The following is a 17,917-nucleotide window of genomic DNA, read 5'->3' as shown; positions in this document are numbered from 1 at the left end:
TTTTTTTTTTTTTTTTAAGTCATCTAGGTCCTTTTGTAACACACTGATAGAAACTTGATAATTTAAAAATCCATTAGGGATACCTTCAAGCTTTCTGACTATACACATAAAATCCATGATACCTCTACTATAAATTATGTTAAGCGTACTATTATATTAATAAATAAGCAGAACAGGCATTTGGAATGCCTCTCAATTTTAACCATCAAGGGCAAAGTCAAATTAGATAAATACATTTTTATGTAAGAAACAACTCTACTTGTGCAAGTTTGTAAATCAATGTCACAAAACTGCCAAAAAAGAAAATTGTTAACTTGGTGTGTATTCCTAATGTCAGCCACACTGCAGAATAAGACTTCTAAATTTTAATTAGTCAATTTATAGATGAATGTCCTCTGTTAATGCCAAGTCTAGATCTAAAGAATTATTATCTTCAGATCAAAATTCTAAAAGGAAATTAAGACTCCAGAATAATGAAACTTTGAAACCAGTTAGTGGTTTTAAATAAATCTTAAACTGTTATTTTTCTGGTTTGGGTTAGTGACCTAAGTTTTAAGCAAAATGCACAGTTCTGATTTGTTCTGAGTAAATCTTTAATGTGTTCTTAAATTGTTTATGAAAATTTGAAAAATGCGAAGTAAATTAACTCAGTTATAATAAGGAATAAACAAATGAATACAGCCAACTCACAAAAGTAAATCTGTCTCAAAAAAAAATTATTTTGAAGTACTTGCAATCTCACACAAATATCCTACCAAAACAAACAAACAAAAATCTGTTTCTAATCGCTCAATTAGAATTGACAAACTTTGAAGTAGGGGGAAAAGGGAATTAAGAAAGATACCAAGAATGAAAATGTCTGTTTCACTAATTCCAGTTCCAAATCTCTTACTTTACAGACGCTAAAACCACCGCAGAAGTGATTAAACTCCCCCCAAAAGTAGCTGAAAAATCAAATCTCCCACTGTACCTTGCCTACTACATCTCTCTACACTTTGCGGATACGGTCACGTTGAGCATTACGAAATTATTGCCAAATAAGTAAATAAGAGCGCAACAGAAAGCCAGTTACACAGGACCAAAAAATACCTTCAGAGGCACTCAGCCCTTTACTTGCAGTGGCACGTGCTTAGCTCTTTAAACACCTGGCCCTACCAGGAATGAGACTAATAACCGTCCTCTAACCTAACCGAAGAGGATATTAAAAGTGGAAGGGGGTTTCAAGAAAGGTTTATGGTAACTAATCCACCAGCCCCACCGGGTAACCCAGAGCTGTCGACAAACTAGAACCACAGAAAACAGCTATCAATGGGTGGGAGTGTGAAAGGGTGAGTGCTTTGCGCCGGATACGCGAGCAGAGTTTTTAAAATGCAATAATTTAAGTGAAAAAATAAAAATAAAAAAATCCAAGGCCTGGGTCTCTCGACCCGCCCCCAAATCTCGATGCCACTGACTGTGTCAGGAATGGGACCTAATCCCCAGACCGCGGGGATTTGGGGGCGGGGTGGGGCCGCCTCCCGCACCCGCGTGCCCAGCCCCCGCACGGAGGACTCGCTCCGGACACTCACGTTTTCTGCACCGGCTTTCGCCGCTTGCGACTGGCGTAGGTGATGTTGGCACCGCTGCCGTTCATGGTGCCCGGCTGCCGGCGGCTCCTCCCCGGGCCGTCCGCGCCTGTCTCAGGGACCTGGTCGCGGCTGGAACGACGGCAGCGGCCGGCGCCGGGTTCCACGAAGCCGCGTGCGCTTCACCTGCGTCCTCCCCGGGCAGTGGGAAGTCGCCGCGCCCTCCAAGCCTTGGCTCCCACAGCCCCGCGCGCCCAGGTGCGGCGACGGGCGGAGACCCGTGAGCGAGGCAGGGCAGGTGCCGTCTATGCCGGCCGAGGCGGTGCGGCGCTGCCCGCAGGTGAGGCAGCCCGGGTGGAGGAGGAGCCTGGGCCGTCTGTTTGGAATCCCGGCCTGGGTCGTGCGCTGTGGCGCCGCGCCCCGTGACCGTCACCGCGGCCCCTTGGGTAAGGGAGGCGCCGCTGTGCTGCTCCCGGGGCTTCCCCAATCCTGGGTGCTTCCCGCCTGTGGAGCTCCGGCTCCGGCCGCCACTCCAGTGTCACCAGCCTCCTCTCGGCTTCGTGGCTGCCCCTGGTCTGAGCCGGTGGGCCTGGGCACGCTCTTGGGAAGGAGCGTCAAGTGGACCCTCCCCCCGCCGCGCGCACCAGCTAAATTGCAGACGCGCCCCCGACCCGTCTCAGGTCCCGCCCAGCCCCTTGTAGCCCCGCCCCTGCCTGCTCGGCCCCGCCCTTTACCAGCTCCCTTGAGGGCCCCACCTTCCCGACGCGTGATGACGTAAGACGTAACGACTCCCCCCAGTAGCCATCTTCTTGAGGTCAAGGGGAGCGCTTTATGGACACACTTCCAGCCTGGAAAGAGGTGTGACAACAAATTATGTGTATCTAAACTCTTTGTAGTTTAAACTATCTAAAGGACATACGTGTCAAATAGTGAGAATAACTTCACCTTTAGAGACAGTGACTCAGCTAACCTTTGGCTAAGAATTACAGTAAGCTGGCAGATAACTAACTAGTAGGACTAAATTTTCCTAGAGGGGAAGACTTCAAGAAAGCCCTGAGTTAGAATTTGAAAGCTAGGAGTTTCCTTGACTGTTTTGTTTCGTCTCTGTACAAGACAATATCTTTTCCCTCGCAGAAATAACTTTGTTATTCTGTAGTCAGATTTCAATTAGGTTGAAAGAAAGGAAGCAAGGAAGAAGGGAAGCAAGAGGCATTTGGGGATAAGTAGTCTGGGATGGTTGGACAGAGGAGCTGGAAGTGAAGTTCAGGAATTTTAAGATCATATCACAAAGCCTTGATAAAGAGTCTAGATTTTATTCTGTGGGCAATGAAAACCTTTTAAAGACGTTTAACAGGAAAGTGACATTCTGGTGTCTTGGAAAAGTCACCGGGAAGAAGGTGCAAAGATTGCAGGAGATCAAGAATGGATGCAAGGAGAGTAGTTATGGAGTTGTTGAAATAAGCCAAGTGTAAGTCTAAAGAAGTAGCAGTGGGTTGGAGAGAAAAGAATATAGATTAATTGAAAAGGATAAGGAAATAGGAGAAGAATGAACAATTTGAAATGGCTCTAAGATTTCTAACTCCTGTGCTATTAACCGAGATAGTGAACACAGAAGAGTATATTTGCTTGTCAGGAGCAGGGCATTCAGATTAAGATATCTGGATGACATCTCACACCACACCTATTCCTACATTTTAAAATGTCTTCAAGCCATTTCTACCTGGTAAATTTGTTACTGCATATTCAGTGCATCAATAAATTAAACTCACCATTTTCTTTAGCTGAAACTTTTTCTTTGGCTCTACCATTCTTCAGATCAACCTATGAATTGTCTTCAATTCCCTTACCATTCACATCTAAATTTTCCAGCAAATACGATTAAATTCTGTTATTTACAATATCCTTAATTCATCTCCCTCCATTTTATTCTTCAATAATAACAGTGTGCCCAGATCAAATGCCATGCTATTCAGGATTCCTCAACTGATATCACACCCTCTACACATTAATTCAATCAAGAGATGTTTTGGGGATACCTCCTACATGCCAAGAATCATGCTGTACTGGGGAGACAATGGTGAACAAAAACAGAAATTTACCATACTCTCAGGGAATAATGTAATGGAGAAGTACAAGATTTGGTATGATTTTCTAAGAGATAAATCTGACCTAATCATTGAGACAAAGGTAAGATTTTCCAAAAAAAAAAAAAAAAAAGTTGAGGTCTAAAGGATAAAGTAGGCTAACCTAGGTGACAGAAGCGGAAGAGCATTGCAAGCCCATGAAATAGTATAAGGAATGTCCTTTTAGTGGGAAAGAACCTGACAGACATGAGGGACTAAAAGAAGTTCCGTATGACCAGGGGAGACAGGCACAAATGATCAAATTTGTGTTTCAAAAATATCATATCTGCAGGGTGTAGAACAGATTAATGAGGGAGCGATAGAGTGGAATGCATGCAAGTGATATTCCTGAGGAGACCATTTGCAGTAGCTCAGCCAAGAGATAATTATTGACTCTAGGGTGGAGGTAATTGTGGAGATGAAGAAAACTGAATAGATTCCATAGATACTTGGGAGGTTTTGGAAGACGAAGTGGATATATGACAGTGAGGGAAGAGGGTGTGTCAAAAACATAATAGTTTTCTGGACTATATATCTGGCTACATAACAATGATATGTACTGGTGGGAAATTAATTATTAATTATTAATTTATCTTTGGATCCCGTATGTTTGAGGTACATTTTAGACACCTAAGATGTCAAGTAGACCACAGAATATACAGGTTTGTAACTTAAAGAAAATGTAGAAACTGGAGACATAACTTCAGAAGTCATTTGCAGTTAGGTGAACAAGAGCATGGAGAGTTTAAGCGTGTGAATATACACTAGAAAAGGAAAGGGCCCCCAAAGACTCTCAATATGTAATATCTAATACCTAGATAGATGATATTCCTGCAAAACTGACTGTAAAGAGTTGCTATAATGGTAACAGAAGAATAAGAAGACTATCATGTTATGGAAGAAAAGGTCAGGAGTGGTTAACAGTATTGAAGGCTTTTGAGAGGTTCAAATAAGATGAGAACTGAACATGGCTTTTTTTAGGTCATTGGTGACTTGTGAATACTATGTTGTTGGGCTAGTGCACCTGCAAGTCCATTGAACTGGATACTGAATTGGAGATGAAATGACATTGGCAAACAGATCATTTCTTTTCTGAAATGCTTAGCTATATAAGAGAGAGACATAGTATGGTAGCTAGGGGGAAGTAAAGAGTTAAATTAGGATTTTCTTTTTTTTTTTTTTTTTTGCTTTTTTTTTTTTCATTTTAAGGGAAGTTTGAGATTGACTGTGTAAGACAAGGAACAGTAAAGAAACTGTAGATATTAAAAACAGGAGAGAATAAGTACCAAAGCAGAAACAGGGAATTAGAATTATAGTAGATTAGATAATAGCAGAAATAGCTCCTCTAGTGCTTCTTTACTTTCCAAAGTGGTCCATAGCTTCTCATGGGAGTTACAAGAAATGCAGAATCTCTGGGTGTCCTGAGTCAAAGTTTAAATTTAAGATTTCCCAGGTGATTCAAATGTACATAAAATTTGAGGAGCTAGAGAAAAGGAGGATGGTGGTTGAGATGTAGTAGGCCGGTAATTTAGGATCAAAAGATGAAAGAGATGTGGTGAGGAGGGTATTACAGCATGAGCTACAAAGGAACAGGTATGTTTTGTGGTTGATGGTTTTGTTTTATATTTTAATTCTACAAGACTATAAGTAAAAGTGCTCTGGGAAATGGCAACAGGGAACTAGGTGGACATCAACCCTGTATCCTGGATATGTGATGAGAGAAAATAATTAAGCACAATTTGGAAGAACACTTAAGAAAATGATAGTCTCAGAGAGAGCCACTTTTCAGTTTAAGGCAAAAGATGGAGCAACTTTCCAAAGAAGACAGTATAAACAGGGGAGTTTGCTGTTTATGGATTAGCAATACCAGGGCCACAGAGTCAACCATCTCTGTTTTACCTTCTCTTTTCTTTCTTCATCTCTATATTCTATCCAGAAGGTATAAAGTGTAAACAAATAATGCCCTCCTATCATTGGAATTTTTTTCCCCCTCATTAATTCCCCGCACCTCCAACTTCCATCCCTGCCCTATGGTTGTTGCGTCTTCCCTTAAGAATTGGATCTCTGAAAGTGGGGCGTCTCCTCCCATGTGCTCTCGTTGTGCACCTGGGGCCTGGCACCCTCAGATGCTGGCACCCCTACTGCATTGGGGGTGGAGGATGGCTTGGTGCACCCAGGGGGCCAGAACCCAGGACCTTCTGCGTGTAAAGCAGATATGCTAACCACTGCACTATGAAGCCACCCCCTATCATTGAAATATATAAGAGTGAAAATGCATATCAAAACACGCTTTATTGATTCTGTAGCTTAAATCCTCTTTTTGGAAAAAGGGTATGGTAAATGTATGGAATCCCATGAATCATTTTTTTTTTTGATCCTCTCTTTTAAAGAGTTTTAGTTATGTGATACAATCACTATCTTATTTTGTACTACTTCTATACCCTTCCTTTCTGTTTTGATTTCAGGATTATTTTCATTATCCAGAAATCATATCATGCTTTATAATATTCTAGTATTTTTAAGTATAACCAAAATTAAAATAGAATATTAAGATTTTTAGAACTCATTTTATTTTAATAGTGACACTTTCATTAGCATTTTTGCCTAGTATGTCAATAAAATTAGTCTTTGTAGTATAGTGCCATTTAAAAAAAAGAGTTGCTGCTTCCTAGAAACTGTCACTTTCTACTAATATCGCCATTATAGAACATGGTTTTCAAAGGTATTTTGTAAGTGAAGTGGGGGAAGAAAGAGCATTCCATACAGATAAAATATTTATCAAAATGTTTATCTCCTCTTCAATCCTGCAGCAACTTTCCCTCGGCACTCAGAATGATTTATTACACTCATTCTGCTTTTATGTCTTAGATCAAACATTACAGTTCTATCGAATATTTTAGAGAGCATACCTGTGCTTTGCAAACTGTTTATGAGGCACCCCAAGGGCACTGCAACAAATTCAAAGGGGCATCATCAAACAGTATTTGAAATTTTCAAAGACAACTCAGTGACATCAGTTGGACACATGCATACCATTAGCTTTAGGTAGTTCTGAACTTCAACATTAATCATATTCATTTCTTTTGATGACATCATACCTTTAGGAGTCTGGGTCTTTTAAGTTGCTGTCACAAAACACAAAGATCATGACCATGGGAAAATGACTGTGAAACAGGAAATGATTCCAAGGTTTGAGAAGGTGTAAAGTGCCCAATAGATGTACACATCCTATTAAGAGAGAAATAAATTTAAAAAAAAAAGTATGTGCATTATTTTTTAAAACAGCTACTAAATTGGTAGAACATATATACATAAGTTCGGACATAACTAGTTAATGAATGAAAATGTTAGGGATTTGTTTTGTTTTGTTTTTAGCATGAGACACCATGAAAAATTACTGAAACACTAAGATTGCCATGAACTGGTAAAGTCTGAGAATCTTTAGCAGAACTAAAAACACTTCATTTAACAAATGAAACATCTAAGGTCCAGAGAAATAGAGTGGCCTGTTCATCATTGCCTAGAGTTCAGATCTTGTGACTTCTAGAGAAAAATATGTAATTTATTTCACTGAACTTGTTTGATTCATTTCTTAAAAATAACCAGTTTGTATACATTACTTGCTTTGACTCTAATCCTGGAGAACAGATGTACATCTCTAAGGGCAATTTCTACATGCTCAATGCCTCTTTTACTGCTTAGATATTCTATGACAATGTCATAGTCAAAGCTCAAAAACGTGTTGAAGAACTTTGGAAATGCCTTTCAGCCTAATGGTAACTGTAACACTGACAAGGAAACTATAATACAGTATAGGAATAGTTTGTTATCAGTCAAAATTGTTTTTATGTAGTTAGGGATAATGCTTTGTTGCAAGAAATATCAAGATTTCTAACACATGAGAGAACGTAATCTGTCAAAATATTAACATGCATTAGGTTCAGATTTTGATTTTTGCTTACTAGACCTTTTATTCTTATGAATGTGAAATCTGATTATGAGAAATGTTATGAAAAAGCTTTGTATTTTGCCTTCTAAGATAAAATGATTCATTAAACATATTATTGAACAAGATATCTATGTATAAAATTTTCATTAGAAGTCAATTAGCTTTAGAAATATATATATTTGGGATCTACATAACAATACATATTTTATGCATTTTAAGTCATCATGTAGAAGAAATTGAAGATTAAATACATTTATACTTAAGAAATATTTAATAAGAAAATTACATTAATGTGATAAAAACTTAAATACAAATTATTATGACACTGACTTAAAATCTATAATTTAGATCTGTTAACATTTAAAGGCTAGCACATTCTTATGCACATTAAGAAACAAAAACTATATTCTTGAAAATGTTTAACTTGACTGTAATTGATCTGTAGACAGTGGTTCTCAATGTCTGCTGTACATTGTAATCACCTAGGAACTTTAAAACATACTGATTGATGCCTAGGCTTTCCTTCCAGAGATATTTAGTTGATGTAGATTTGACTTGGGTATCAGAATATTTAGGGGTAATAGTTATACTGTGGTCGTGTACGAAAAGATCTTTATTCTCAGGAAATGCATGTGGCAACATTTAAGTGTATTTTTCATATTTACTTACTGTATCTGCAACTTAAAAATGGTCTAGCAAATATATTTATATGTACTATGCACACACACAGAAAACAAATACACAGACAATTGAGAAAGGTATAGAGGTATTTGTTGTATTATTTCAATTTTTCCATATATGGACAAATTTTATAATAAAGGGGAAAAAAGTAAAAACAAACATTTACCCTCAAGTTTAAAATTCAGAGATAAAATAATTATCTGCAGCCTAGCAACTGTTTCAGTAGAGGTGAGGCTAGGACAAATGTATTAATCGCCCAGCTCTTGTATAAGATAAAGTTTTAGAACTTGCTCTAACACCTGACATTGCAGGAAACAGAGGGGAGATAAGTAAAAGAAGACTCAAATGAAATTTCTGCCCTTCCCCAAGTTGAGAACAAATTTAAAAGTCCAAACCTCCATTTTTTAGCATCTGTGGACTAAGAAATATATATGTAGTCATGCATTTCAAGGACTTAGCTGGTTTATGCTTACCACAAATTATTCATTTTCTTATATTCTCCAATCGAATATACTAAAATGCTAATAGTTTCTAATAATGTACAAATATTTTTCACATGTTCTTATAATAGAAATTTGAAATTTCTTTATTCGCTTTCTTGCATATAGTCCCTGACTTGTGTAAGGCTTTATAACGCATCAGTAGTAGTGAGGATTTATATCTATAAGCATGCTAAAATAGTAGCTTTTAAAAAATCTTTTTGGGGGGGAAAAATGTTAACTTGCACCCCAGGTTAAAATGTTCATGTTAATGCTATGCAAAACAAATATGATAAGTGAGGATCTTAGGACCCTCCTCAATTAAACCTTATGCTAAGCATTGGAAAAATCTGCCTTTACCTGATTGGTAAGTTGGTAATGATAAAGGAGATCTGGTTACACAATTAATCAAGGGGATGTAGCTGAGGGTGGAGTGTCCTGTTCTCCACCCTTCCCTCCTAAGGCAGGGTAAAAGAATTTCCCTTGTAAAACTTTAAACTTGAGTTGCGCTGCTTTCCTGCCTGAACCTAGATTGACTTTCCATCTGCCTTTACAGAGGCAAGGGGTCCTGATGGAAACAGCTTAGCAGGATTCAATTCATTCCAGTTTCTGGACAAATTTCTTACATTCTTTCAGTCCCTGCTTTGGGTTGAATCCATTCTGGTTATCTGACTTATAAATAATCATATGAAGTAAATGTGTTTTGAGGGAAAAACATGAAAATCAAATAATTATTTTAGAGTACATTGGTATTTAAAGACATATCAACTATATTATTTTCTGATGTAAATAATTCTTATCTAAACTCTTCAGCAACCAAGGTTTTCAAACACTTATTATTGTAATTTTCCATATTTAATTATTTAAACTAAGATTTTTATGAGTGCGCAGATTTATGCCAACTTTTTATGTGATTCTCTGAAGCAAATCCCCACCATGACCACCACAACCAAAAAAAAAAAAAAGTCAACACACACCTATATTTAGAAAAACATAAATATGAATCCTGCTAGAATGCTTTGATTATATACTGAAAGTATATGAAAGATTTAAATGCAAACTTTGACTGTTCTTAGTTATTCTTAAACATCTTGGAGTCAAAAATATTAATAACTTCAGCAAATACTGATGTTTTTTATGTAACAAAATCAATTAAACTTTTTAAATTGTAACATAGTACTGTTGATAAGTCTAAACAAATGTATTTAGTATTTAATATTCTTTTAATGCATAAAGAATTTCTGTATGTACATCATTTAATGTGTATATAAAAATATGTTCCCATAGAAGCTTTAAAACACATTTGGAATTAAAGTTATGATTTAATTGATATTAATGCGATATCACTTATGAATTAAAATTTTTCCATTTATCCAAATATTTCATTATGATATTTCATATTTTTATTTTAATATAAATTACAAACTTAAGATTTCTCTAAGTGAATTTTCATCTATTTTTCTTTTATGTATGATCAAAATTCAAGGGGATCTGACACCCCAACTCTTCCCTTTTTTAAGGTTTTTCTGTATATGGTTAGAAGAAAAACAAATTAAAATAAAGATAAGGCACAAATATTGCCATATTGGCCAGTTTTATCCAGCAGAAAGCAAGCCGTTAATGCAGTCTCTAATAATGTCCTTTCCCCTATTTTAATAAGAAGGTTTGTGTTGTTCTGACATTAAATGGATTAAGCAGCAAGCCTGCTGAGAAAAATACTCAAAGGTATTAAACCCTTGCAGTGTTGGTTTAACTGTAAGTACTGTAAAATAAGATTAAGTCTGAGTTTGGAAGAAGAACTCGATTTGACATAAGACTAAAAGGTAACAATATTCAGAGATGCCTGAATTAATGGTTCAGTGAAAAATATAATTAGCACAAGATTTGAAAATATGTCTCCTTTGGCAAATGTCTTCAGAGAGTAATCAGTGCTGTAGACTGATGTAGTGGAAAGAGCACTGGGCAAGGTGCCAAACCTTCGAATTCAAGTTTGTTGCTCTAGCACTTGCTAATTCTGTGACCTTGGATAACAAATTTCTAGTCTGAATCACAGTACGGTGGATGTGGCCAGTTGGCAATGACTCTTTATAAGTGTGTATTTCTGTACTGCAGAGGCTGGAAGGCTAAAACTGCATTTCTCAGATTCCTGTGCTGTTAAAACTGCAGATGCAAATTAGATTCCACCAACTAGATGCACTTGTTGAGCTTTGGAAGGCAGAATTCAAGTGGAGGTCATCTTCCTGCTGCTTGCATTGTTTTCGGCTAATTAGTGAGACTGTGAGGATGTCTTTTTTGTGTAATAGGTTCCAGCATCCAAGTTCAAAGGTTTTGAGAAGCTGCTGCAGTGGTAGCAGTGGTGGTTTTCTGACCCTTTGTAGAGACAGCGGTGTGTTTTTGAAATCAATAAATTCTGTAATACTGACTTCTGGATTTCTCACCTTTTTGACTAAAGCAGAAGTAGTAGTTCCCCAATAGGTCAGTTCTGCGGTATTCTGGGAACATTCCTGAATGCTCTGTCTAGAGCCTCTATCTCTAACCTTTCTAATTGTTTTATAAGCTTTTAATTCCCAGTATTAAACTTCTACTTAAAATACCTATGGCTTATTGTGTTTCCTGTACTGAACTCTAGGTGATACACAGATATGCAAATTTCACAGGGTCCCCGAGAAATATTGTTTCCTCTTTTTTGAAAGAGAGGTATTCCTGATATGACGAGCAGCTGTCAAAATTGCCTCATGGTATTTTCCTGTCATTAATTTTATCCAGATAATATTGGTCTAAATACATTTTGTGAAGTATTCATTGGTTCTGTTGGGCAAATAATGTAGAATCAGCAATTGCATGTTTAATAGATATCTAGTTCTTAAAAATGTCCATGAGTTAGAATGACATTTTTCTTATAATTAAAATGAACAGTTTTCACTAAAATTTTATATTTTGTGATTATTGTTACATGTTTATGATGATAATAATTAGAAGCACTATGGCTAATTCTGTAAGTGGGAATGGATGGATGGGCATAACCCCATGTCTGTAAGATTTGAAGTAGATTCGGAAAACTTTTGCACTGTATTCTCTAATCTCATGCTTTCTAAAGAAATAATCCTTTTTAATCATTATTTTTTCTTTAGAAGCATTTGTTGTTAGATTTGTAGAGCCAAGAGAAGTTTCTACCTTTAAGAGCAGCCCACACACCCAGCCACCATTAAGGCACCAATGCTCTTCGAATCAGTTACTTCTTGACATTGCTTTATTATTCTCCAGTTTGTCTGGCTCCTGTCTCCATTTGTCTGTGTCTTAAGTCTCCTTTAGACTTGTAATGAGTCTTATACTGCTTTGCCCAAAAGGATTCGTTCCACTGGCTTTTTTTCCTTAAGATTTTTTTTTTTTCTCTAGTGTTGGTCCCTTAGGACTTAAATTCTCTTGGAACTCAGTTATGATAAACACCCTCCAATTCTCAAAGGAGAATTTAGAAAATAAGATAATTATACTGAGTAGTCATATAATTTTAAATATTGGACAGAATAAACTACATGGAATTTTCTAGTGCTCTGTGGATAAAAGCTTATTTACTTCTATATATATATAAAATTCTATCATATAACCCTATTTTCATAATTTCATCTATCATTTCTTTATAGGCCACTTCTAACTTTAATATAATAGCTTATAATTTTAGATTTACCTCGAATTTCCCCATCCCATCTTAAAAAGTGTAACTAGTTTTGTTCTGAAAACACTTTGTTGTGAATACAGATACTACTTCCTTTCTTAGGAACCTGCAATTTCTCCTTGTCCATTAAATTGATTTTAAATCCTAAGATACCCCATCAACTAATCTAACTTTACTTCCTTATCTAATTGTATCTTCCCCATTCCCTAACATATGCCCTCTACTTCAATCAAACCACTTTTTGTATGATTTTCTGAATATGTCAAATTCATACTCACCTCTTCAACGTGTTTAGTTGGAAAACCTACTCTCTCCATTTACTCAAATTGAACCCATCCATCTCATAAAATACTTGCTTGTGCCATGTGTTCTTCACATTAACATATTTTATCTAGTATTATATTTATCGACAAGCCATATTTTTCATGTAATTGAAGAACATGCTGGTGAAATGTGAAGTTGCTTAATCAATATGTATTTGAGTTGATTTTATATACTTAACACGATATAGCCTGAACGATTTCTTATTAAACATCCTAAAAACTACATTCACGTAATGTTTAATTGTTAGTTTGGTCAGTCACAAATTTTCTCAGCTACAGTGATGTAGAATAGGAAATCAAGAACAATAATTGTTTAGCATTTAGAAGAAGATCCTTGTTTATCCATATAACCAAGTTCAAACCAATTATCTGGCAACCTTAAACTGGGCAAGGAAAATGCCAACTTTATGGTCGAACATTTCAGAGATTTTCTTCAAGTACACTAGTCAAATACTAAGAGTAGACATAGGCAAAATATACTATATCCATATACTGGTTTTTGGATGCATGTTTCTCATCACCATTAAAATGACTATCCCATAGAATGCCCAGACAATGATGTTTTCTATTTCTCAAGTTTACAGAAAAATTTTATTTAGACTTAGTGGTTTATGTAGATATAGTGGTAGAAAAATATTCCTAAAATGCATATTTTTTTTCTTTCTAATTTAAAAATGTTTTTCATGTTTTAGAGCCTTAATCCCTTTATCCCTCCCAGACGATGATTTATATAGACTGGCTTTATCTTGCATTCGCCACGACTGATCACTGTTTTGTTTCTGTCTTTGGAGGACCAAAAAAATCTGTTATTGCTTCACAGTTTTTAAGATCCACAAGAACAAACAATCTATACAAATCCGATAACTGTATCCTCTAGACAAGGAATATTTTCTCTATTTAAAAATGTCTCCATTATAAGCAAATAATTTTTTTAGTTGCACAGTGAGAACTACATTCTAGGAAGATGCCACAAATAAACAAACAAATGGGTTTTTAGAACTTTTTAAAATGAGTGTAAGAGAGAAAAAAATGGAGCCATTCTGGCTGAATTAATTATATTACTGCCCAATGTGGCTACCAGGTGGTCTTCTTGTAACACATTTTGGGGAAAGTGACCTACCTGGAAGTGCAATATTCCCATCCTACTGCCAAAAACACTGTTTTCATTGCTGAAAAGCTCAATTTCTCTTCCAGGTGCACAAGAACTGGCTTGGACCCACTCATGTGAGTTTTTAATGCACTTCTCTCCAATTTTGTGTTCAGTTATATCACGTTAATAGCTTGAAATCGGCCATATTGAGTGTACGTACACCACAGAAATCAGCAAGCAGTACAAACTAGAGGTCCTCTCTTCCCAGAGCTGTTAAAAAATTAGCAAAACCTCTCTCTCTGTGTCTCCTTCCTTCCCTGCTTCCCTTTAGCTCTCCCTCTCACCTCAGCCCCCTTTTCTAGAAAATATGGGACAAACTAGCAAATGTGTATCTCTATTCCCCTAACAGACCGTATGCTTTCTCTAGATTCATTTTTGACTTGGGTAGTACTACCATCAATTAGATTACAATGATGTCTTACATTTTCTGCTTTTGATCTGGGAGAAATCTCTCTGTTTTCTGCAGATTTCCAGCATTTTTTCCTTTTTTATTTTGAATGAGGATGAGGGAACTTTTCTGCTCATTTCCTATTTTTACGAAGAAGGGGCACCACCTTAGCCACACTCCTGGCTTCCTGCTCTGCATCTTTATTACTTTTAATGAAAGATAAAAAATGAGTTACGTAACAGTACGTAACATCTATTGATCTATGTTTCTCAAGTTGAAGTACTAAGGAACTCTACCCTTTATTTCTTCCTTCTCTGCCCTGAATCAATGAGAGGCAGCATTTCTAGGAAAGTCTGTTCTGTAGGCCCAAACTTGAGCTCCTTGGGCTGTCCCAAAACCCCTTCCAGGTAGAAAAGGGATAGGAGGGAAGAGAGTTTGCAAACTATTTTGCTACAGAGGTAAAGCCGTGTTCTCCAACTGATTTATCAAGCATATAGTTGACATTTAGATCTTAATTTGTCTGTCTCCTACATCTTCAATCTCAATTAGTTCTGAAGACGAGAAGGAAAGAATTTAAAATTTTAAATAATCCTCTAAAAGTCTAATGACTTTCACATACTGCAAGACTGCTCAAACACTACTCCTCTGTGTGAAGCATCCCCTAAGCAAACCAGCTACATCTCTTCCTTTTCAACTATGAAAGCACTTGTTTTAAGTCACTCACCTGACACTCATCACATACTACTTCAGTTATGCAAACATATACCTTATCTCTTAAGTAGAAATGCATCCACTGTTTCCTCTTATACTTCTAGAAGGGCACATGAGTAACTAGTAAGAGTGGTTATGTCAAAAGAGGCTGAAGAATAGTGCCGGGGGAGAGAGACTTACATTTCAGTGCCTTTTTTAGTTTTCAGAATTTGTCCCATACACCTTTTTTTCCCCAAATATAAATACATTAAGAAAATAAACCCTCAAACTAATAAGACATAACATAAAATAAAACTTTATAACATAATGAGTCTTCTAAATCTATTAGCTACTGTTTTACCACTTGAAACTGCATACCTGTATCATATAAATCCAACCTCATTTGAAATTGTTTTACAGGACCACAATGCTTTAATGTTATGCCATAGACTTTGAATGAGAAATAACTTTAGAAATAAATATAAGTTACTGTATGTACCTCTGTATTTTTCTGAAAAATTGGTAGTTTCTTTTAATAACCTATAACTTAAAAACTATTCCCAGAGCTCTGAACGAGGGGAAAAATTTTTTTTCTTTTGAATTACATGATTCCTCAAATTAGATGATTCATTTATTACATTAAAAAAATAAAATAAAAGTCATACAGACTGTGGTCAATCTAAAGCCTGTGCCTTATCCCAATATGAAAAACAGTTGAATGTGGAGCTGCTTTGGCTTGGTCAGAGCTAAGGGGCCTAGGCTCTAGCTACTTGTCTTTAACCTGCCTTAAAGAGCCCTAATTTGAGAGTCATCGTTCCAAACAATGACAGTAAAGTAATCATCATGTTTCTCTTTTTCCCTTGTGAAGTAGGAAGCTCAGAGCTAAAGTTTGTTTCTTTTCTTATACATTTCCTTGTGTGGGGTCTCAATATAGCATTTCTCTTCTCCCTTATGTTTTCTGTAATGATTTCAAATTAGCATATCTGTGCCCAGAGTGAAAATAGCCTAAAATCCATTAAGTTGACTATATATACATTAATCAGTCAATCATTTTTTCTCTCAATTTGATGGAAACACTCTCAGATAGTTTCCCCAACAGTGAGAGATTTCCCATCTTCCATACCAGGTTTCCACAGAACGCATGCTCAGAGGCAACTAGGGAATGATACAGGCTAAACAGACCTTCACACATCTCTAATAGTGCCAGCTGGACTGGCATCCAAAATGAAAATATAATAATGTGATGGATTACATAGTTAAAATAAAAAATTGTTTGCAAATTCCACATTTGTGGAACAAAAATGAACCAGTAATTGTATGTCTTTTAAAAAATACACTTTGAAAAAAAACATTTGCCCACACCAGTTACTACACCCAAAACCAACAGATGACACATATAACCTGCAGCTTATAAAACTGATGACAGATATATCTATTTAAGGCTATAGATTGTGACTCCCAGACAGCTGGAGAATGATTTACTAGAACAGTTGCTATATACAGTAGCTGCCTTTATCAACATTACAACAATCAGTAATAACTGTGTCCATAGTAAGCATCTGCTCAGGAAACTGGCAATGTCATGTCTCAAACCTAGATTTGTAAGTGATGTTAAATCGAATAAATGCCAACCCAAAAATTCATCTGTGTGACAGCTAGCTTTGGAACTTTAAATAGATCTAATTTTGCAAAGGGACTGATTTGCAAGGAGAAAAAAGAATATAAAAAAAATCTCTTTAGCCTTCATATTCAATTCAACATTTTTGTTGTTGTTGAAAACCTAACCTTAGAGGTTCAAAGTTTACGAGATGGCAGACATTTAAGTAATATGTAGACCTTCCTTCCACGAGAAGTGTAAGAAAAAAATAAAGAAAAAGATAAGCAAGAAGGCTAGAATTTAAGCATTTGTTTTAACATCATTCCTCATTCTATACCTAGTACAATGCTACTGCCCTTAGCGCAGAGCTAAGGATAATACTAGTGGTCTTTCTCTCACCTTCAACTTTTTTCTCTTAAAGCTATTGCTATTAAACACCTGTTAAAGTACACATGCTGCATCTTGAACTTTTTACCTACTTTAAGAAGTGGTAGAATCAGAAGTCTACATACTTAACAAGACTTAAAAGTCATGTAAGTAGTAACTAGTTCGGATATGCTGAGGACCCCTGCCTTTCTGCTTGTGGGATATGAAAAGCTCTGAAGTGCTGTTAACCAATCAGAATTCAAGAACAACAATTAAAGTACCTCAGATACCCCAGATTAGCTGTATCATGATCCTTGACTCATCACCACCTTCATCATTGGTCCATGAGATTGAACTAGTAGGAAACAGTTATTAGTCATCCCTCTGTCAGATCAATGTTGTCATATAAAGAGGGGACGATCCCTGTGAGACTGCATGTGGCCTTCTTTATGTATAAATTTAGATGTAGTGTAACCAACTTTCCTGTTTCCCATGAAACCCAGCCTCTTGCAAACCAGAAAAGCTGCTCACTTTAAATCACACCCTAAGTGGCCTCAAATAGCTCATTTTTGTTTAAACGCAGCCAGAGTCTGTAGCTAACATTTAATCATTAATATTATTGGGTTCTCAATGTGTGCCACATTTTATTCTAACCATTTGAAAAAGATATGAATCCCATTGTACTAAGGAAGAAACAGCACAGAGAATTTAATCAGCTCAGATCTTAGAATTAAGATGAATTCCAAGGTCTGTGTCCTCAACTAGAAACAAATTAAATAAACATCAGTGTATTCCTCAACATGCCTTCTGTTCTTCACTGGGAATTATATTGTTAGGTTGAAATAGAATAGTGCATTTCTAATACTAACGTGTTTAGTATAAACACCATTCTAAAGAACATGACCATATTTAAACTGTCATTATTGGGATAGT

The 17,917-nt window shown here is 36.4% G+C and overlaps 1 protein-coding gene and 1 long non-coding RNA gene across 2 annotated transcripts in view; one reads left to right on the top strand and one right to left on the bottom strand.

Annotated features, from left to right (window-relative positions):
* AHR (aryl hydrocarbon receptor) overlaps positions 1-2,202 on the bottom strand; it is a 39,641-nt gene extending 37,439 nt beyond the window's left edge. Inside the window, exon 1 of the mRNA XM_016139471.2 lies at positions 1,569-2,202. Within this exon, the coding sequence (XP_015994957.2) occupies positions 1,569-1,633 (65 nt within the window). The 5' untranslated portion in view covers positions 1,634-2,202. The remainder of the gene's footprint in view (positions 1-1,568) is intronic.
* The window catches only part of LOC107507985, a 51,665-nt gene continuing 34,637 nt past the window's right edge, over positions 890-17,917 (top strand). The window contains exon 1 of the long non-coding RNA XR_001596230.2: positions 890-1,328. This is a non-coding gene — a long non-coding RNA (uncharacterized LOC107507985). The remainder of the gene's footprint in view (positions 1,329-17,917) is intronic.

This window comes from Rousettus aegyptiacus, unplaced genomic scaffold, assembly GCF_014176215.1.
Source record: "Rousettus aegyptiacus isolate mRouAeg1 unplaced genomic scaffold, mRouAeg1.p scaffold_m13_p_13, whole genome shotgun sequence".
Classification (NCBI taxonomy): domain Eukaryota; kingdom Metazoa; phylum Chordata; class Mammalia; order Chiroptera; family Pteropodidae; genus Rousettus; species Rousettus aegyptiacus.
Note: the sequence above shows the minus strand (reverse complement) of the source record. Positions and strands in the feature narration are given on the sequence as shown.